Source organism: Bacillus rossius, chromosome 1 (genome assembly GCF_032445375.1).
Source record: "Bacillus rossius redtenbacheri isolate Brsri chromosome 1, Brsri_v3, whole genome shotgun sequence".
In the NCBI taxonomy this organism is placed as follows: Eukaryota; Metazoa; Arthropoda; class Insecta; order Phasmatodea; family Bacillidae; genus Bacillus; species Bacillus rossius.
The window spans coordinates 33,952,877-33,975,447 of record NC_086330.1 but is presented as its reverse complement, the minus strand read 5'-3'; the positions used below and the strand labels follow the sequence as shown (position 1 = coordinate 33,975,447).

At 38.2% G+C, this 22,571-nt stretch overlaps 1 protein-coding gene across 1 annotated transcript in view; it reads right to left on the bottom strand.

The window, feature by feature from the left end:
• LOC134534279 (protein madd-4) overlaps positions 1–22,571 on the bottom strand; it is a 191,240-nt gene that overhangs the window by 106,891 nt on the left and 61,778 nt on the right. The window contains exons 7-8 of the mRNA XM_063373000.1: positions 8,909–9,004; positions 965–1,109 (exon numbers count right to left, since the gene is read on the bottom strand). Coding sequence (XP_063229070.1) covers positions 965–1,109; positions 8,909–9,004 — 241 coding nt within the window. The remainder of the gene's footprint in view (positions 1–964; positions 1,110–8,908; positions 9,005–22,571) is intronic.

The following is a 22,571-nucleotide window of genomic DNA, read 5'->3' as shown; positions in this document are numbered from 1 at the left end:
CGGGAAGGAGTGTATTAGCGGAGGTAGGCAGGCGGGAAGTGAAGACAGGAGCGAGGAGGGAGGGATTAAGGGATGCAGGCCAGAAGGAAACAAGACCGGGGAGACACGGGAAGGAGTGTATTAGCGGAGGTAGGCAGGCAGGAAGTGAAGACAGGAGCGAGGAGGGAGGGAGTAAGGGATGCAGGCCTGAAGGAAACAAGACCGGGGAGACACGGGAAGGAGTGTATTAGCGGAGGTAGGCAGGCAGGAAGTGAAGACAGGAGCGAGGAGGGAGGGAGTAAGGGATGCAGGCCAGAAGGAAACAAGACCGGGGAGACACGGGAAGGAGTGTATTAGCGGAGGTAGGCAGGCGGGAAGTGAAGACAGGAGCGAGGAGGGAGGGTGTAAGGGAGGCAGGCCAGAAGGAAACAAGACCGGGGAGACACGGGAAGGAGTGTATTAGCGGAGGTAGGCAGGCAGGAAGTGAAGACAGGAGCGAGGAGGGAGGGAGTAAGGGATGCAGGCCAGAAGGAAACAAGACCGGGGAGACACGGGAAGGAGTGTATTAGCGGAGGTAGGCAGGCAGATAGTGAAGACAGGAGCGAGGAGGGAGGGAGTAAGGGATGCAGGCCAGAAGGAAACAAGACCGGGGAGACACGGGAAGGAGTGTATTAGCGGAGGTAGGCAGGCGAGAAGTGAAGACAGGAGCGAGGAGGGAGGGAGTAAGGGATGCAGGCCAGAAGGAAACAAGACCGGGGAGACAAAGTAAGGAGTGTATTAGCGGAGGTAGGCAGGCAGGAAGTGAAGACAGGAGCGAGGAGGGAGGTAGTAAGGGAAGCAGGCCAGAAGGAAACAAGACCGGGGAGACAAAGGAAGGAGTGCATTAGTGGAGGTAGGCAGGCAGGAAGTGAAGCAGGGAGGGAGCAAGGAAGGGTCGAAGGCGGGCGTGGAGCGGGCGACTCACCGGCCTCGTAGAAGGGTCCGCGGCGCGCTGGACAGGGGATGCCCGTGCGGCAGGGCTGAGCGGGGACCGGCTTGGACGCCAGGTCGCACAGGATGCTGGCCGCCCCCGCCGCGTCCTTGCAGTGCACTCCGCGCGCCTGGTAGCCCTCGCCGCACGACACCGAGCACTGCAACACACCACCAGTACCTCCCTACACTTACAAGTCTCTGCGGTGCGCAACGAGTAGGTAGATGGTGGATGAATATGCACCCATCCCCCGAAATCCTTAAAAATTAATCATTGCCACCAACAAATGTTCAGAATTCTGAAGGAAACTGCGGACAAAAATTAAACTCTTCATATGCTCCTGCTTAAAAAGCTTATTATCGTGGTGGGATGTTTCGGAAGCGTTAAATAGGTAAACCCACATTTAAAATAAACTCCTATTAAAATAGGTAGGTACTTTCCATTTTATTTATTATTTTATCAGAAATATAATCCTTGTCTATTCCGAAGATGTTAGAGAAGATGACAAATGACACACTGACATCAATCAGTCAGACTAGTTTTAAGTAACCATCGTGGCATTTACCTTAAAGTGATTAAATAAATTAATTGAAATTTGGTTTGTATTAGGCGGATTAGAACCCAGATTCTTTTTGAATGCTAGTCCAGATTCTTGTTTTTTTTTTTTTTTTTTTTTATGTAAATAAGTTTGGCTCAATGGGCAATTTTAATCTACTACGAAGTTTTTATTTTCATTCATTTTCTTAGGTTTGAATTTCTATTTTCAACATTACAGGAATTTTTCTAAAGAGATCAGACAAAAGAACTTCAGACCTGAGACTTAAACACAAAAAGCCGACGTGCATTCAATTCCGCTACGGAAGTTTGCCTAACGCTTAATCTTGTTCCGTAACTAATCATAGTTTCTTCACTGTAATTTTTACACGTTGAATATTTTAGACCAGAATTTTTTTCTGATTGATTAATTATAATGTAGTGTACAGTGACATTTCAAATTAGTACAGTGATATTTCAAGTTAAGTAAGTACATTCATAATAATGATAGTTTTATCATTATTTATATTAAACTTTTACTTACTTTAATATGAGCTGTTCTCTTAATCTACAAATGTTTCTCATTGTTAACTACAAATTATTTAAATTGAGTTTCTTTGATAATACATACAAATCGTGTCATATTCACATGTTTAGGTCTAGGAAACCGATGTTACAGCCTCGAATTCACGGAAATTTTAAATTAAGAAGAATAAATAAATAAAAATATACATATACATATAAACATTATACATATACATTATACATATACAATATACGTATACATTTATTGAAGAGCGACACATACACCCATCTTTTACCGAGACAAGAACCCAGCACCCTCGTGCCAAACATTGGGAACTTTTAATAATCACCAACTGCGCAGTGGTCATAGATTTGGTGGACTCCTGGGCCATTTAATTTTTCAGGACACTGATATTTTGCAGAGAAAATTAACCAAGAGGCCTGAGGGGTAGTTTCAAGTCTGAACGACTTATGCTTGAACAATGGGAACTTTTAATTTTTAACATTTCCCCCCCCCCCCCTGATTTTAGTCAAATTTGTTCTTAGCTGGTGCTATGAAGCACAAGGAATATACTGACTTTGTAACGCTGTATGACTTATGTTTTCATGCGCTTACAAAGAAACATTTTCATTGCTCTTTGCTAACCTGTTCCTCCTAGCATTGCTGCCGAGTCCGTGGCGCAAAGATAATATGCACGGGGACATAGCGTCATATTTTGAAGAGGCCGATAGTTTCAGCACTTTTCTGTGATAAAGTATCTAGCTGTGACCTAGTTTGCCACGTTTTGGGCGCGTATTTTATCTGTTTAATATAATTCACGTTGTTGGCCTCCACTTGCAAATATAAATCCACCAACCCCTGTTGCGTCAATTTTGCAGCATAATTGATAAGAATAAATTGGTCGCTAATAGACTTTAAGGCACATTTGAATTGTAGAACGCTAATATTGTTGCGAACTATATTCAACTGAGCACCTTCATACGAATCGCACGGCCGATATGGTTGCCATCCTGGCGTATAAACGAATCGAATCCACAGAAATGGAAAACTATTGCATGACCAGAGGCAATTAAAAAAAAAACGCGATGTAATTTTCCAAGAGGTTCCTTTATTAAAAACCTATTTTTTGTTTGAAAATTTTATTATTATTTCTTATATATGAAAAATTATTTTTATTTTTACATTAACAAAATTAATTTAATTTCTAATAATAATTTAGTGTATATTAAATTGAAGTGTTTCCAATGTTCAACATATTTGATCGGGTGCCTTAGGCACATTACAATCAAATAGTGTGTGTATATGAACAAAGGTAGTTTAGTTAGGGATTGATTTAAAAACACTATTTAAAAACACTACCCGAAAAGAGCGCTCGCCGCGGCGCGAGGCCCAGCGAGCCGGCCAATGACGGGTCGGTCGGGTGCTCGACGCCCGCCTGGCCGCGCCCTGATTGGCCGGCGGCCGGTCGGCGAACAACAAACACGCGCCGGCCGGTTGGTCGACTGGCTCCCGCTGTCCGGTCCGGCGCGCGCATCACCCTGCATTACGCGTAATTGAGTTCGCTCCGGCACTTTAACCTCGTTCGCGCCGGACATAAATTGGACGCAATAGAGATGTTAAAACGGATCCCGGCAGAACCCCCTCTCTCTCTCTTTTTTGTATAATGCCAGATACAAAAAAAAAATAATAAAATTCGAAAATGCTGTTGGGTCTTGTTTTGTTGCGTGCCTGTGAAAACAAACTGAGGTCGGTTGATATTTATTTATCGTTTGGCAGTCAAATACGGCCGACAGAGGTGGAGGGTATTAAATAGGGTACCTTTTTTTTAATTTTTCGTATTGATTAATGGAATATCTGCTGCAACGACGCGTGCATTCTGTTTGTCGTGTGTCGTAACAATTCAAACAGTTCGACCAATTTAATCCAAATTTCGCATGAGTGGTCTTCGAGACCAATAGGACATAACCATCAACTCGAAAAATTAACACTGCAGTAAAATATGAGACGCGCGTTTCTAGTAACAGGTGGAAAATAGTAATTAAATAAAAACTGGGAAGAGTAAAACTATGGTCCAATCCTCTTCTTATTTCAGTTGTACACGGCATGTACGTTTCTTGTTCACACAGAGCTGTGGCTCAAGGTAGGTATACAATGTTGCATCCCTTCTTAAATTCAATACGTTTTCTTTGCTGTAAATGGTTTAACGTTAATAAATTCGCAAGTTTACCCTCAACCTACGCTAATAATCAATGTAGTATGTATGTTATGTACCTTTTCGAGTGTACTTTGAGCAATCAGCGTAAAATGTGCAATCGCTGTATACCTCATTCATGTGTTCACACATGAACAGGAATTATAATAATGCTGCTCGCTGTACAGTAGCCTCAAGTTTGGAAAGGAGGAAAGAGCTACGCAATGAATTTTTTTAAAAAAATATATACGATAGGAAATTTAACCAAAGCAAAAATACACATTCTAAAGCTCAACGAGTGGTAAAAAAATTAAAAAATCAGGGACCAAAAAGCAATTTTACATAGAAAACTGAAGGAAAGATGAACTCAAGCAGCGAGAGGAGAAGTGTCATTGTTCAGCAGGTAAAGTCTAATTAACCATTAAGTGTGCACAAACGGAATGCTATAGTGGAACAGACAACATGTATGCGAGTATGTAATAACAATATCCTTCAGGTATGTATAGGGAAAGGTGCAATGGCCGAAGTCCTAGAGAAAGACCCTAGTTTACTCAACTGAATCATGTTCGAAGACTGCAATTAGTCGAGGATCTCGTGAATGTGCCCTAATATTTCAGAGATAATTTTATGTGAACCAAATAAAGCCAAAATTAAAAATTCGGGTCCGATTGCATCCAGCATATGTGCAAGAAAAGTAAATACTGCCGATGACGTAAAGCATCTTGGTGCCGGATCCAAGATGGTTTGGTACTGCGTGTCGTTCAAGGAGATTGGAGAATTATAATTCATAGATGTTATCTTGGACGGTATTATGTATGAAAACATTTTAAAAGCAGATGTAAAACCAAGTGCTTGTAAACTTGGATCACCAGCAATTAACTACTTTCAGAAGGACGACAGCAAACATACAACTACAATGAATAGGGAGTGGCTCATCTAGAATTTTCCAAAACATCAAAATAGTCTCTCCACAATAAATAGGACTTACAAACTCTGTTCACAAATAGAATGAATTTCAAAAGAATATCAAATAAAAAAAGGTGATCTTTCAAGAATAACACAAATCACCCCTGCTAGATAACAACCATTTGAGAGTTCCATATGATGAAGGGGCAAAAAAGTAATCAAAGGTAAAAAAAAAAGAAATGCCAGCAATTAGGGCGCTGGCGTATTGATTAATTTACTTTATGTTTTCAAGTTTACGCATAGAAAATGCATGTAACATGTGAACATAGAAGTGCTTTTCAGTTTATTCTGATATTGTCTGAACGAAGTTACTATCCAATAATTTACTTTTTTTATCATTTATAACCCGTACAAGTGGGAAAGAATTCGGATTATAATGAAAACACAATTTAATGTAATTACGCTTTAAATATCTCGGGCTTTATTTGCTCCACGCACCATAATGAGGTATATATATATATATATATATATATATATATATATATATATATATATATATATATATGGGGCAATTATTCTCACCGATTATTTTAGATTACCTACTTCAGTGATCAATGATGTTTTAGAAATAAATAAAATTCTACACCTAGTCTTTCCTTTTTTAAATAGTTTATCAAACCTGTGTTTCATACATTAAATATTATATTTAATTAAAATTCATTTAAGTTTTGAATGCATTGAATATGCTCTTTATTTATTGGGAAATGCCTCTGAGGAAGTTCTAGATATCGTAATCAATAGCTTTTAAATCATGAGTACAAATTTAAAAATGAAACCACATCAAAATTTGTAGCAAGGATATCAGATAAACTACACCAAGCGAGTTGCCGCAACGGTTAAACAACTTTCCATTCATACTGATTTAGATTTCCCATGGTGTCCCGAAATCACTGCAGGCAAATTCTATGATTATTCCTTATTTGTAGACACCTGCAAAATTCGCGGATTCATTTTGTAATAGGCTAGAATCCAAATACGTTTGCACCTTTTGCTGTTTCAGTGATTGGGCCACGATTTACCTGAAGGACTCTGAGCCAATGAAAAACCTTCATCGATAGAAGTATCGAATCACGGAACATCCCAGTTAACAGGACTTATACGTCAGTAGCCAATGAGAAGGCGTAATTTTCCCGAGTGCATAGAATATTATGGAGTCTATCCTATAGGTAAGTGAAATCGCGAATTTTGCAGGTATCTATTTATTTGTTTTGGCCAAGGTCGATTATTTTACCGACTTTCCCGAACTGTACAGTGTTTGCTCGTCCCTTACGAGTTCTTTGTCAGGAAGAGAACTAAAAGAAAATTATACCTCCAGCAGTTCGCAGAAGAAAGAACACATTGGAAAGGCTCCGCGAACGTATATGAAGCCCCCTTTAAGAGGATAGGAAAGGTCGCACCGTGTACGAATGACGAGAATATAAAAACAATAATAGAATCTTAACCATTTGACATAAATCGACGGGATTGGTTTTGTCGGCTAGATATTTTCATTACGGAGACCTAAATGTACGGGTATAGTTAGAGACCTGCAGAATTCGCGGATTCATTCGGTGATAGGCTAGAATTCAAACACATATACCTCTTAGATAATTTTGCTATTGGCTTACTGTTCATCTGGACGAATCTCAAACAGTTATAAACCCTCAACCAAAGAAGGATTGAATCACAGACAAACCAGCTGAGACGACTTACAAGTCGGCAGCCAATGAACTTGCGTTATTTGCCCGAGTGTACAGGGGTATGTGCAGTCTATCCTGAAGGCCATCGAAACCGCTAATTTTGCAGGTCTCTAGGTATAGTCAATACAGAGTATATCTGGTTAAAATAATTTCAAACGGTTATTACTTAAATATGGGTTTTAAATAAAAAATAATAATAAACACGAAAAACATTTGGATGTAAGATTATTTAAATCACACAAGAAAAGCCTCTATAGTAACAAAAACTTAGAAACTAAATATATTACAATTTTTAAGGTAATTTTCAAAATTATTTAAACATTTTATTACGCAATTGTAAGATAGAGAAAAAAAAAATTGAAATACATTTCGTTACAAGATTTTATTATTAGGTGTAGACGTTTCCCTTATGTTATTATAATAATTTTACTGCCAAATAATTTTCATGTTAGTTTATTTGTTGGCTTAAAGTCCTTATTTTATGAAAAAACCTTTTGCATTTTTAAAAAGAAACTATACTTTGTATTGACTATTTATATACATTCAGGACTCAAAAATGAAAATATCTACCCGACAAAACCATCCCCATCGAATTCTGTCAAGTCGTTCAGATTATATTATTGCTTAAGGTAGATTTCCAAGAAAGTCTGCGTATTGTAGCCGTTACCATTGTGCGACTTCTTTCAGAAAATTATCATATAGTTTTTTTATGATTCATAGAACCGAAAACCATCGTTAGCTTAAAAGTTAATACATATATATGTATGTTAATATATTTCACATTTTTTGTGGACACGTAAGAACAGGGATTCAAACAAAACAATTACGTACCATGAACGGAAAGACAAAAATATAACTTCTTTAGTAGGTATAATATCAAAAACATTATAATTTATTGCAAAAATTCTAAATATTATCTAAATCTTTGGCTGAAACAATTTTTAGTCAAACAAACTTTTACCGTAAAAACAGGCATTCAAATAATAGATAACATTAAAAACTTACTTACCATCAAATCGGTTCAAATTTATTTAAAGTCATCATAAGATTAATTTAAACCTTGGTCCGAAGCAAATTTTTATAAGTGAAAGGGATACAAAATAGTTTTTGAAGGTAAAAAAAAATCATTATTATTTTAGTAGACATAATACGAAATACGTTTTTATCTACATGGAATATGCGAAAATGATTGATTGATCATTTTGGCATATTGAAGAACATTCACGATGCCATGTACATTAAGTTCCATTGATGGTCCAGATGTTTATAGAAGTTTCCAGAACATTTCCGGAAGAAAAATTTGTTTTGAAATCTACCTACGCCTGTATGCTGTGTCCAAAGAGAAAATGTATTTTTTTAGTTTATTTTAAATATCGTCATTGTTGTACGATACGACCTATCCTATCCTCTTAGGAAGAAGACTTGTTGTGATCTAAAAACATATTTGTCACTTATCATTCAATGTTAAGCTTCTTTGAAGCGTTTAATATTAAATGAATTTTTGGGAATGAGTAGGTAAAAACTGCAACAATACTGTCAATAGACGGTACCAAGGACGATAAGTTATGGATTTTCGGTGGGTTGTATTGACTTTATCATTCCCTCCTGAGGATTTACGCCCATGGACACTACGTCATGACTTTTTGAAAACTCTCAACTTGTTATCTCTGCCTGAAACGAAGGGGAATTTTTCAATAGCAGACGTTAGTATCAGGGGCGTAGCCAGGGGGGGGTTTAGGGGTTCAAACCCCCCCCCCCCACCCATAGCGCCAAATCTTTAATTAATTTCTTATTCATCACTCAAACAAATTTCATATTAAAATTAATAAAATTTTTACCATTACAATATTTAAATTTAAGTACCGAAAACTGCTAAAATAGCACTATTTTACACCTTAAAATCCAAAATTTCCCCTCCCCCCCGCTTTAATACGGGGGGGGGAGACATGCTTCTTAACACCCCCCATACACAAATCCTGGCTACGCCACTGGTTAGTATACATGTGATTGCCGGCGCAACGGCACTGTTCAAAGCGAACACGACACGTGGAGACGGTACGAACCCCGCTCCAGGAGTCCGTGATCCAGGCCGGGCAGTCCTCCTGGCCGCAGCTCTCCTGGTGCCTGGGCTTGCGGCCGTGGCACAGGTGGTCCGGCACCTGCAACACGCGCGCCAGAGCTCTGTTCAGATCCACTGCTCTAGTGCTCTGTTCAGCTCCGCTGCTCCAGTGCTCTGTGGCCTCGACATGCTCCCCGCTCACCGCCGGGGCCGGCTTCACCCCTGCGCCGTGTTCTTTGTTAGCGAGCTTTCTCTCTAGCTGGATCTTATGAGGTTGGGTTAGCCACACTAGAAATACTCTACAAGTAAGAGTGTTTGTTGAGGTTAGGTTAGATACTACTAAAATCAGGGGCGCAACAGCAGGGGGGGGGGCAAGGGTATTTTGGCCCCCCCCCCCTCTGAAACCTTGGAGTGGGGGCAAACGGGGGCAAAGAAAGTGCTGTGTAATCAATTTTTAGATAATAAAACTGCTTAAATAGCACCATGTTCCATCTTCAAATACAAATTTTCCCGGGGCCCCCCACTTCAATAAGGGGGATCGATGATTCTTTATAAAAAGGTATATTGCCCCCCCCCCCCCCTTTTGGAAATTTAGTTGTTGCGCCCCTGACTAAAATACCCTAAAAGTATGAATGGTTGTTGAGGTTAGGTTAGATACATCTAAAATACTCTAAAATATGTGAATGGTTGGTGAGGTTAGCTCAGGTACATTAAAAAATACTTTAAAAGTGTGAATGTTTGGTGAGGTTAGGTTATCCTTCATTAAAAATACTTTAAAAGTGTGAATGTTTGGTGAGGTTAGGTTAGCTACATTAAAAATACTCCAAAAGTGTGAATGTTTGGTGAGGTTAGGTTAGCTATATTAAAAATACTTTAAAAGTGTGAATTGTTTGTTAGGCTAGGTTAGCTACATTAGAAATACGTAAAATAATTTTAACGGTTATTTTGGAATTATAATTTTAGACTTCCAAAGTTTACACATAGAAATTTAAGCAACAAAATTTAGCTTGAGAAAAGAAAACATGAAAATTTTGTATTTTTGTTTTCATTCAGTTGTAATAAATACTTTGTTCTTAAGTCATTTGTTTGACGATTTCATTAAAACAAGTCTGAACACGTATATGTTAATGTTATTATAAACTCGAAACAAACATTTCAAGTTTGCATCAAAGTGATACGTGTGCAAACCAAGGAGCATGTAAGAAGATCTGGAGTGGACATGTGTAGGGCGAGAGCGAAGCCAGCCGGTTGCGAAGAAGGGTTGAAAAGAAAGAGGAAGAGAGCGTATTTCTACTGGAAACACAGCCCCAGCCCATTTGTCCTTGAGGTTTGAGTGACGCTGGTGTGCGGCTACAATGGTGATTTCCTGTAGCGCATATGGCTGTACAAATCGATGGAATTCCAAGCCGGATGGTGTTGCTTTTCACATGTATTAAAGATTTTTTTTTATTTGTTAACTAAATTAATTCCCAAAACTTTTGAAGCATCAGAAAAAAGTGGCAAATGTTTTAAATAGAAGTAACTAATCTTCGAACTTTTCGAAAAACCTAAGAAAACTATTTAACAAAGAGAAGTTGTTTCAGTTGTAAGTATAATTCTTTACTTTTTTCATAGATTTCCAAAACATGACGATCAACGACAGATCTGGGAAAAAGCGACAAAGCGGAAAAATTGGACTGCGTCTCCGAACCATGCATTGTGTACAGTGCATTTTGAAGACAAATGGGTCTTAAGAAGCGAAAATCTAACTCGATTAAAGGATGATATGGTGTTCGGTATATTAAGGTTTCCCTCAAAGGAACGGTTTCACAATGCTTTTAAGGTATTAGATAAATCCCAACATAAGTTTAAAACATTTCTCTTAAGAGTGTGCTTCGTAGCATTAAAAGACGTGCCTTAATTATTTTAAAAATTTATCATTGTTATGGTGACGATGTCAGGGGTTTTCGTATTTTTTTTAGAAATATAGTACAGTATGTATTAGCAACTACGTTAAGAACTGTTATTTTATTCACACAGAGAAAAGAAATACAAAATGCTAAAATTTGGCGTCTGTCTTTTTATATCCTATATAGGCTTGTTATTATATGTGTTGTAACATGTATAAAAATGTTAAATATATTCAACAATATTTGGTAATTATATATATTTAAAAACTTTTGTGTACGCTACTTGAAACTACGTGAAAGGTTTTCAGTCTATAAAGGCCTATTCTATGATTTTTTTAAATTATTAATTCTTATGCAAAAAATTAATAAAATTGAAAGTTTCTTACATTGTCAGTATATGCATAGCATTACAGTTATTCCAAACAATTCTCTACCAGTGTTTAGCTAAGGTTTGCATTTTACGTTGGTTGAGTAAGTAGACTGAAACATGAACATGATATTGAAAAGACTTCTAGCTTCTACTAATACTCGTATATTACAAGAGATTTGTAATAGATTAAATCAAGTAAGTAAGAATTGGTTTTTTATAAACGTTGTGTATGAAATTATAACATTTGAGAAGTATAATAACAAAAAGAAGTGCGTTACGAAGACATATGTCGGCAGTGTTACCCACTGAAACATTTCCCACTTAAACTCTCTGTAAAAATAAAAGTATGGGGTTGAATGCGTCAAGAGTGGTATATAAATAAAATTTGAAGCTTCTTCCTAATTTCATACGCAGGTGTCCCCCACCTATAGTTGCAAACAAAAATGTTTCCTCGATGTTGAAATTTACTCTGCGTATTCACAAAAAAATTTGGCAGTAAATAGGTATTTAATTTTTAAAAATGAATGTATTCATCTTTCGAAAAAAAGATTAAAGCGGTGTAGGGAAGAATGGTTACAGATAATCCAGTAAAATTTTCAGTTTGATTGTTTTGATAGGTTCGGAGCTGTTGCGAGTTTAGTTTGGAGGATATTTCGGCCGCGCGAGACAAGTTTGGCTCGTTTTCGTTTTCTTCCAGCGTAGGAAGCAGGGAACAAACGCCGATACCCGGCTTCACCTCGCATCCTTTGCTGGCCTTCCCTTGTCCTCTCCAGATGTATTACTGTATGTTAGCTCCATGGTGCAAACCGGCATTACATACAGATACAGACAACTTATAAATACTTAATTAATGCCGCTTCTGTGTATGAGGCACGACGGGCTGTAAGGGCGAGCAAATACCTTACTGTAGCTATTCCCAAATAGTCTCTGTGTGAACTTATATATGTAGTTGTAATTGCTGTTGTAATTGTCTCAAACTATCTTTGTCTGGAAGGGAAGGGTCCTGACTTCACGGACCTCCCTCTGGCTACTTCCCTGCACCAGTCCATTCCGAGGCCGCGTTCGTACACATTCGGGTAATTTTCTCTCCGTTTCCACAAAATCAATACGTCGAGAAATTGAATTTAATATATAATTAATATTTGGTTAGAAGTTTTCTGGTTATTGGTTAAATCTTTGGTAATTCAGAAGGAAAAACTCTTTTCGCAAAAAAAATACAATGTTAGTGGTTGACCATTTTGACGAATTTTGAGGTTAAGTGTAAATATTAAAAAAAAAATTATATCCTGAAAATGGTCAGTAAGGTTATATACATTAATTATACTTTTAATTTTGTGGACGTTTGGTTAGGTTATGTTATGTTAGCTAAATTTTAAACACTGCAAAATAATTTTAACGGTTGGTTTGGAACTAACAATTTAAGTTGTAGCTGCTACCGAAGTTGCACGAACGAGCGGCGAGCTTCGGTGAACTTCGGAACTGTTCAAGCTACGGAAAGGATTGGGGTGAATCCGTGGTTTCCCGTTCCTTCTGCGTGCGCTGGCTTGGAGTCCGTCGCTGCGTCCTCGCCTGAGCATTGGTTCCGTTACTGCTTTCGTGCGCCCGGCGTAGGCTTTCCGTGACAACGCCGAAAACCTCAAGGTGATTCAGAGCTTCCTAAAGTTTTTTTGACGGGACAACGTCTAATAAATCTATGAACGCCGGCTGCACGCACGAAGAAGTGTCCCGTTACGCACATTGTCCCGTTACGCGGTGTCCCGTAACGCTCATTGTACGCTTGCGCCGCATCTATGTCTCTTCCACTCGATTGGAACAACCATCGATTTGACTTTTTCGAGGCACACTAAACTTGAAACACTCCCATTCGTTTCCTTCCTTTCTCTCATCGTCCTATCCTTAACAGAATAACACAGATTGGAAGAAGTTAAATAGGAAACATGTATAAAAGTTATAGTTAAAATAATCTGTTCGTTAAAGTAATAAACATATTTGAATTAATGAGTGCAAATAAAAGTAAATTTATCAAATGAATTGTAGATTTCATTTTAGTCCTTCTTTGTATCCATAAAAAATAGTGATAATTCAATAAAAATAATTCAATTTTAGTCATAAAAGTATGCAATCATTTCATCAATGTTTTGTTATGACTATCGTCCGTAAACCGACTTTACAGACAACCAATTTTTTGAAGCAATTGTTTCTTGTGAAGCACCGTGAAATGTTCATAGTCAGTAACAATTTTCATGCGGCTGCACGAAATTTTTTTAGAGGTTAGTTTTATTACTTACAGTGCTTGTTGTGATTATATATTGTTATGACTATTCAAGTTTACAAAATGTATTCCAGGGTAGTTTTACTACCATAAAGTTTACTTTGGCACACCGATACGCTTATTACATCTCCGTTGTCCACAAAAATTAATACCTATATAGAGTTGCATGCCACACATGGGTCCGCCTTTTGAAGATTTGGCTCATGGCTATAGCAGTTTCTGCATGCATGCGCATTGGACTTTCAGTCTGTTGAATTTCCATTGTGCAATGCGCGCTTATTTCCTTGCATTTCTGGGGCATTCTAAAATTTCACCCTCAACGCTCCTAAAGAAGTATAACCTCAAAAACGCAGGCGATGATAATTCTAGTCCAGGGGGAAATTACACATGTTCAGCGTTGAGGAATTTACATGCTACGTGTTCGGTACTCCCTGTTGTTCGGCTATCTCTGAGAAATCAATAGTACCTTAAAATAAACCTTTTTCGTATATTTATCGCGCTCTGCATTACTTTAAAGAACTATTCGTTACATTTCGGGTCCTAGTTTCGTATTATAATTTTACTTGCATGATGAGAACACATATTAATCTACTAGATACCGTGGTTAAATACTTACAAAAATGCTCATTTTTTGTTTGTTTTGGAAAGTATCAGTTATTTATTAATTAGCAAGAGATGAATTTAACCATGACTAAATAAATAAATAAATTGTTTCTGGACCTTTTTTGTTCTCAAAAGTTAATTTGCTTAGCTGAGCTGATAAACAGCAGTTGCAAACTCACAAGGTTACTCATCCTTTTGAACCAGAGCGTTATTAAACAGTGGAACACAGTGTTAAAATTGGTAATTTTCACAAACAGTGGAACACAGTGTTAAAATTGGTAATTTTCACAACTAAAGGACGTCGAAATTTACTAAGGTATTCTTTTGAACCAAATTGTCGTAGCTCAAATACTTTAAATTATTGGTGTAATTATTTCGTTTTGATAGCTGACATTTTGCATAGGTGTGGGGTTATTAAAACGTTCTTTAAGTGTAGGAAGGCATTCTCTCGATAATAATAGGTATAAAACATCTCAAAATACGTTTTTTTAAAATTAACTTTCATCTTTAACATGTGTATAGTAAATATGACTAGTCAAATTTAATGACTGTAGTTTTGGAAGCAGTCTAATCGTCATTGTAATTTGGAAACTAGAATTATGAACACAACCAAAGAACGCTTTATACCTGGGAGAGCTCATAAAGCAGTAAAAAATATCAGCTGCATTTTTTTTTGCATTTATTAAAATTTAACTGAGATTATAAAAAAAAAACACTGTAAGTTAACGGCAAAATTTATGATTGGAATTAGAATACATAGGAGTGAATGGGATAATTTCCCAAATTTTACATTGTATCGTTCATTTCGACTGTCACGCCATTATTCGTGTTCCTCCTTCAACGGAAGTTCCGCAATTAGAGCGAAATACCTATTTTGCAATGTGGCCGCCGCGTGACGCAAGAAGCGCTTCGTAAAAATCTTTCCCACTTCGATTCCAGCAGAGCGGTAAGCACGCGCGTCTTTTAAGTAACAACAACTACCGGATATTGTTCATGTTGCCTCAAATTTGAGTTCTCAAATTAAATAGGCACCAGTAGCATCTGTTTCCCAACAGTTTTTAGCAATGCATCACATGACGTTCGCTAACGAGCAATGACAACCACGTGAAATTGTTCAAAGATTCTTTAAACACGACCACAGTAGTAGAAGGATACTTCGTCCATCGTCGATGCAACTTGCGAGAACTCACAAGAGAACGAGAGAACGAAGGAGAAAGCATAAAAGGAATTCCTTAGTCCAAGCCACGTTCGCCAGTTGGCCTCGTTTCGGAATACATACTTAGTGTTGCCAGGCGTACCGGAATTACGGCGTACAACAGGAATTTGACAGTGGACACCACTTTATCGCATTTCAGGTTAGGAGAATAGCAAAAAAAAAAAAAAAAAAAAAACACATCAGCGAAATTATACTGAAAAAATTATTAACACTGGTTGGAATATTTGAAATTTTTAGAAATCTTAATTCCAAAGTTAAATTTTAATGTTTAACAAAAGAATTACGCACAATCTAAAATCATATATGTCCATGTACATATATATTTGATTATGTCTATAAAACTGCTGGTGGTGTACCAGGGGTTCTAACTCGGTGCATCTGTGCCGGAGTCCAGTCCCCCGCCGGACAACCACTGGCCGAGACACTCGGCGTAGGGTCGGGCGGACGGCGACTTGTAACTTGATTTGTGTTCCCTGGCCGCGGACTTCTTATCGGTCCCAGCGCCGTCGTTTGGGGTCCGCGGGGATTAAATTAGCGGCGGGAACTGGTTTGGGTGGAAGGGGGAGGGGGGCTGGTGGGTACGTGGCTCGGAGCGGGGCACCCCTCTTCCCGAACTGGACCCCAAGGGGCTATCCACGTCGAGTCAGCAGTTACACACGCGGACAAACAACACACCGTCGTCGTCGCCGCCGCTCCAAGAAGAAATGCTGCCCCAGTGTTACACGCCCGCTGTTGTCCTCGCCTCCTGCCCCTCGCAGCTCGTTACCCGGGGACCCCCGCGAGAGCCGATGGTCGTCCCGGGACTTAATTAAGGACGGAGTCCACCTCATCTCGGCCAATGAGGGGAGAGCAAGCAGTGTATCAGCGCACCATTCGTCGTCCACGACTTAACTGGCGTCTGCAAAGGCACGTCTTCCCATCGAACACTAACTTCATGTCGGAATGAACGTAAATTGCATTTTACTGTTAATTATAATTTACAAATATCCATTAACATTGAACTGCTTTCCGTTTGCTTGAACAGCATAATTATTGTGGAGAGTATTGTATATTTATACCAAATTTACTACCAAATTGTCCTATACATTTATGAGATGCACATTGTAAACACTTACGTCATTTCAACAGTGAAGTAAATAAATAATGTTTTAAATTAATATTCAAGAGATAACAAAATCACACAGATCAAGAATACTAAGAAAGGAATCAGCCTTGATGTACAAGGACTAACTATTCAAGAATTTCCCCTGGAATGATTTCATGAAAACATGGAAAACTGAAATGAGAATGGTGGAACAGATATTCCAACCCAGTACCTCTGATATGCGTGTAAAAAAAAATTTGTGGCTGTGTGAGAGCGCACGGCCGTTGGTTTAAGATACCCGCCTATTAAGGGGTGCATTTGTGTTAGTGAGACGGTGTGATAAGTGCGACGATCGCTGATGCTTCTAGCGCGGTGTCCGCCTCTAAGCGCAAAGCTGTGGACTGGCGCGGTCTTCTCGACTGACACAGGAGAACTTTGAAATATGAGCGGTAACCATAACATTATATGGTGGAGAAATTATGATAAGGGTGTATGTAATGCAAGGGTAATTTAATTCTCTTTACCAAGATTTTAATGTCTAAATATTATTATCTAAACACGCGTTTTAGCCACTGCACTCTTCTAAAAATACACTTTAAAAAAATAAGGAAACCGAACTACCCATACACCCTTAAGCGTTTCTTTTTAAAAAACTTTTCGTTAACAGAGAGCACTCATATATCTTGAGCAGTTTTCAAATCGCGTTTTGAAGCTTTGCTCACGGTATGTGTGCCCAAGAAGGCGGGCCCGTTAACGTTAAACGTCTATGGCAGAGAGTCGCTTTTAGCGCATTGGATTCAAGCGAACGTGACGAATTCATTGTGTATATAATTATATCTTATCATTAAGACCTGAAATGAACGGTTGAAGGGTTTTTAATTACAAACTAACACATGTATAGTAATCGACGACCATTTGTTTCAACATCGACTCACGCTGTCGTCTGCAGAGCGCGCGCTGCATCAACTTCGCGAAGTTCGCAAAAACGTTAGCTCCCTCGGTCCCGCCAGACCATTCACGTAGTCTATATTTTTGGGTGGCTCCCGAGCGGACTGAATTTTTAAGTTTCTTTTGACGTGACAACGTCTAATAAATCGATGAACGCCGGCTGCACGCAAAAAATTGTCCCGTTACACACATTGTTCCGTTACGCTGTGTCCCGTTACGCTCATTGTACGCTTGCACCGCATCTATCTCTCTTCCACTCGATTGGCCTATGCGTCCGAGGAGAAGAAAGACAGCGGCAGCACACAACTTACATCTACACGTGAACTGTTTAGTCGACTGTTTATAAAGTGAAGTGAAAAGTAAATGTGGTTTTCATTGCTAATTACAACAACAATTTAGGAAATAAAGGTTAATTATTCTTGCATTTTAAATTCTGATTGCTAGTATAATTTCAAGTATTTATTCTTTTATTATTAAAATAAAAATGATTCAATTTTATTTATAAAAATATGCAATCACTTCATCAATGTTTTGTTATGACGTCACGTTAAACTATCGTCCGTAAACCGACTTTACAGACAACCAATTTTTTTTTTGGCTCACGTAAATTCTAGTTTTTGAATATAAAAACTGTCCAAAGTACAATTAATAATTAAGTTGATCGATCTCTTCAAATTTATATCAAAATAAACCCGAATCATTGCGCTATCACGTCTGGGCGGAGAGAGCGCCGGTTATGATGGGTTAGAGATGCCCTCCGGTTAGCCAGTGACACAAATTCAAGGTCATATTAGCAAGCTGACTGTATATGCTAAGAAAGCACGCCTTGCTTGCGTCTTCGAGGATAATATTTAAAAAGTGGTTAAGGCGAAACTATTTACACGTTTTCGTTCGGGGCCCTAATTTCTAACCTCGTACCTGTATGATTCGGTCTGATTTTAGAGACGTTTATCGTCAAAACTAGGAGGACCGATCTCCGAGAGTGAGTTGTGGGTGTGTTTCCAAACGCGGCATGTCCACAGGGAGAGGCGTGGGAGACCACGACGTGGGAGCGCCTGGAGGTAGGCAACATGACGTTGACCTGCTAGCGCAGCTGTCACGGGGGTTGCCAGCCTGCAGGCGCTCCCCTACAATTGGCGGATACATGGCCAGTTTATGCGAGCTTGAGAACTACTCCTTTGTTCTATTTTTAAAATTTTTTTTCCTGTGATTTTCTGATATTACGGAAAATGTGCGTTTGTTTTCTCCGTGTGCTCCTAATTATTCCACCCAATAATTTGATGGTATTATTCTTCGCGTGCTCCTTATTATCCCTGTCGAGACTTCTGCTGATGTTTTCCAAGTGCTTCTGATTATTTCTGAAAAATCAATATGTGCATGAAAATTATTTTACTTAATGAGCCACACATTTTTATTTTTGAGTTACATTTAATTTGTGAATTTCTACTACCAAATTATTAGCAATACATATATATTTTTATCAGATGTAATCCAAACAAAAAACATCCATGAGACAGCCGAATAATATGTATTGAGACAGCTGAGAAGCACAAACATGCAAGACCAACTTCATTCTTATTCATCTCTAGCGAAGCCTTCCTTCTCTTGCGATCGTTAGTGAGCATTCCGCATACCACATAAATTAAATAAATACTTTTTTACCTCAACACAACATGTGGTGACATCTGTTGGCAAAAAACGGGACTACTTAGAACAAGTTCTTTTGCATGAGATAAATTAACTCTCGCAGCTGAATGGTGTCAAAGACAGTTATAGCCAATTAGTCTTGTAGCCTCATAGACTTGTAGACATGCAGTCTAATAGCCTCGTACACTTGTAGTCAGTTAAATTCTTGTAGTCTTAAAGTCCTGTAGTCTCGTAGCTTCGTAGTCTCTTAGTCTCGTAGCGAAATAGCAGCTAGGCCTAAGACAACTGGAGCCAAAGGAAGCTGGAGCTAAATACGTTTGGAGCCAATGACTGACGGAGCCATAAACCTTTTTTTGAAGCCAAATATTTTTGGAGCTATTACCTTTTAGAGAAAAAAAGGCTCTTGGAGTCAAAGACTGTGGGAGCAAATGACTGAGGCATCCAAAAGACTGTTGGAGGAATTATATCTTATCGTAAATTGGCGGTAGCACCTTACTGAGTTGAATGTTCGTAAAATGTACGTCCTTTTCGTTAAATGTCCGTAGTCAAGTATGTTTTATCGTATGCTACTGATTAGATCGTATCCAACTGATTAGATCGTTTTACACTAAATGTACTTCCTTTTAGTCAAAAGTGTGTCCTGTGTGTACATTTCGTGTTCGGTGTGTGTATTGAGTGTTTATAAATTGCATTTCTTTTGTGTGTGTACTGTGGGTCAATTGCGTTTGTGTACTGTGTGTATATTGTGTGTTCATTGAGTGAACTTAAGGTAAATTGCGTGTGTGTATTGTGTGTTCAATGTGGTTCATTGCATGTTCTGTGTGTGTACTGTGTGACCATTGCGTGTCCTATGTGTACCGTGTGTCCATCGCTTGTACTGTGTGTCAAGTGTGTGTACTATGTTTACAGTGTGTGTACTGTGTGTATTGTGGGTGTACTATGTGTCCAGTGTATATACTGTGCGTCCAGTGCGTGTACTGTGTGTTCAGTGTGTCCAGTGTGTGTGCAGTTTGTTCTTTTGTTGAATGTGTGTCATTTCGTTAAATGTTCGTAGTCAGATCTGTAGTAGCTCTGAATATTTACTGGTTCAAAACCTCGTCGTCTTGATAAAACGTTTTTCAGGGATTCTTGGTCCCTTAGTAAAAGTAAAACATGTTCTATTGGTCTAAATTCTTGTAATTGATTTTTCGATACTTTAGGTTGACAGTTCGAAGACTTTACCTTGACTGCTTGAAATATAAATTATTTTAATAGGTTAATTTTTTTTAATGAATTTTGGAATTTTATTACGAATTTCTTGGTCAATAAATACAAATTTCCAAGATGGTGACCATATCGGCTTACTGGAGGCTGGTATATGAGGAACTTGAGTCTCTTTTATTAAATAAGAGTTTTTTTTCCTGAAACTATTTTTTTTTGCATTGACCAAGGATTGAAGCAATGACAGGAATCCATTGATTCAGTCAGTAAATTAATGAGTGATTTGCTGATGAATTTTAAAATTTTTCACGAATTTATATGTTAATTATTACACTTTTTAAGATGGCGGTCATATCGGCTTACTACATGCTGGCTGGCTAGGAACATATGCTGCTTTTAGGAATTTGAATATGATTTATGAAAATTGTTATTTTTTACATAAAATTAATTTTTTGCATCATCCAGGGATCGAACTAAGGACAGGAACCAATCAAATCAAACAGTTTATTATTTGCAGATTTTTAAAATAAATTTTGGAATTTTTCCCGAATTTATAGCTAAATAATTACGAATTTCCAAGATTTCACCCAAATTTCAAGATAATTACTGCACTCTAGTGCGTAAAAATTAAACTAACATAATGGTATCGCATTCTAGCAGACGAAAACAAGATGGTGGACATCAGCAGACAAAAACAAGATGGCGGATGTTACGTAATATTAGCTGGCGATATATGTATACCTTGGCATTAGTGGCAGGAGGTCAGTCTGTCAGCGGCTTTCGTGGAGGAACTATCAGTCGTCATTTTTTATTCGTCTCTCACTGAGTTATATCTGAGAACTTAATGACGTAAATGTGTTTTTAAATAGTATTTTAATATAATTTAATGAATTACTTTTTTTTATGAATTTTAAAATTTTTCCTGATTTTGTAAAATAATAATTAAGGATTTTCAAGATGGTGTCCGTAACGAAAATTGGAACATTAGGGAGTGGGGCATTCGATTACTAGATTGCGTAAAATTCTAGAAAATTAAAATTTCGGATCCAAGATGGCCACTGGGGTCAAGGTAAAAGGTCAAAGTCAAAGGTCAAGTTGAAGGGTCAAGGTCAATGTCATCCAATATGGCCACCCTGACGTCACAATACAAGATGGCGGTCTGCACCACTGTCATCACCTGCGCAAGCCTGGCGCCGGACATACTTTCATATACTATTGTCATCACTGGTCGGAGTTTTAACGAAAAAATGTTGTGTTCGCATTGACGCAACATCTTCCTGCGGTAATATCCGCGATCTACGATGTTTACCGCGTCTTGTATCGCAAGATGTGTTTATAATAGCCTCCGGGCTCGCTGCCCGCGCGATTTCCAGCGGGCCACGGCGACGCGACTGAGCGGATCCAATCAGATCGCTTCCTCTCGTTCGGTCGTAAATTTTTCCCGCGGCAAGACGCGGTGTCACCCCCAGGAATATTGATGGCAGACATTTCATAAGCATAAAACACGTGCGCTGGCAAATAAGGAGAGGGGATTTAGAAAGTTTTATTTTAAGGCCTTGTCTGAACACCCTTGTTGGAAGTTTTGTTTACTAACAAATTTTAATAAAGTAATATTTAGAATATTTGACTAAAATTGAAAGACGCCACTTTGGTTTGAACAGTTTCTAGGCAATAAAAACAATTTATATTGTTTAGTATAAATATTTTTCAAGAGAGTTCCTGGGACAAAAAATAGCGTCAATTAACAAAATTATTACAGTTGTAGTGATTTATTAAAGGGAACTACACATTTAACGCTAAAGTCTTCACAAGGAAACTTATCTGTGTCAGCGAGTCACTACATAATTTATGTACTACTAGCTGCATATATTTCCGTGAGTTAAAGCAAAACGAATAGCGCTATATGAGACTGTGGTGGACATAGAGAAATGACACACAATTGCTGTTTTTATGTTTATGACCTATGATTTTTTTTGTTTACCCTTGGCGATCGGTTAACGGCTTAGAATTTTATGCGCTGCAGCGCCATCTAGCGGCGAGTTACAGAAAATGGATGGCATAAAAAACTTCTCCATGAAAAAAACACTTCGACGTGCCAACTTTCATAGCGATCGGTCAAACCGGTGTCGGAGTTTATCAACGTCATACATACCAACATCCTTTTATATATATGCTTTTTTTTAAAAGATCCAGATTATCAATATTATAAATATGATTTTTTTATTTATTGCTTGAAAACTGTTGAAACTAAGCTGTATGCATCGCTTAGTTGCGGAAGCACTGAAAATGAACGCGTTTAGTAAGTGATCATGCCGCAATAAGTTAGGCGAAAATTGTAAATTTGAATATTTGTCAGGCGATTTAAAAATGTCTGATTATACATGGTGCCACCATTAACTACGTAAATTAATGTGCAAATCTCTTTAAGTGGAATATGA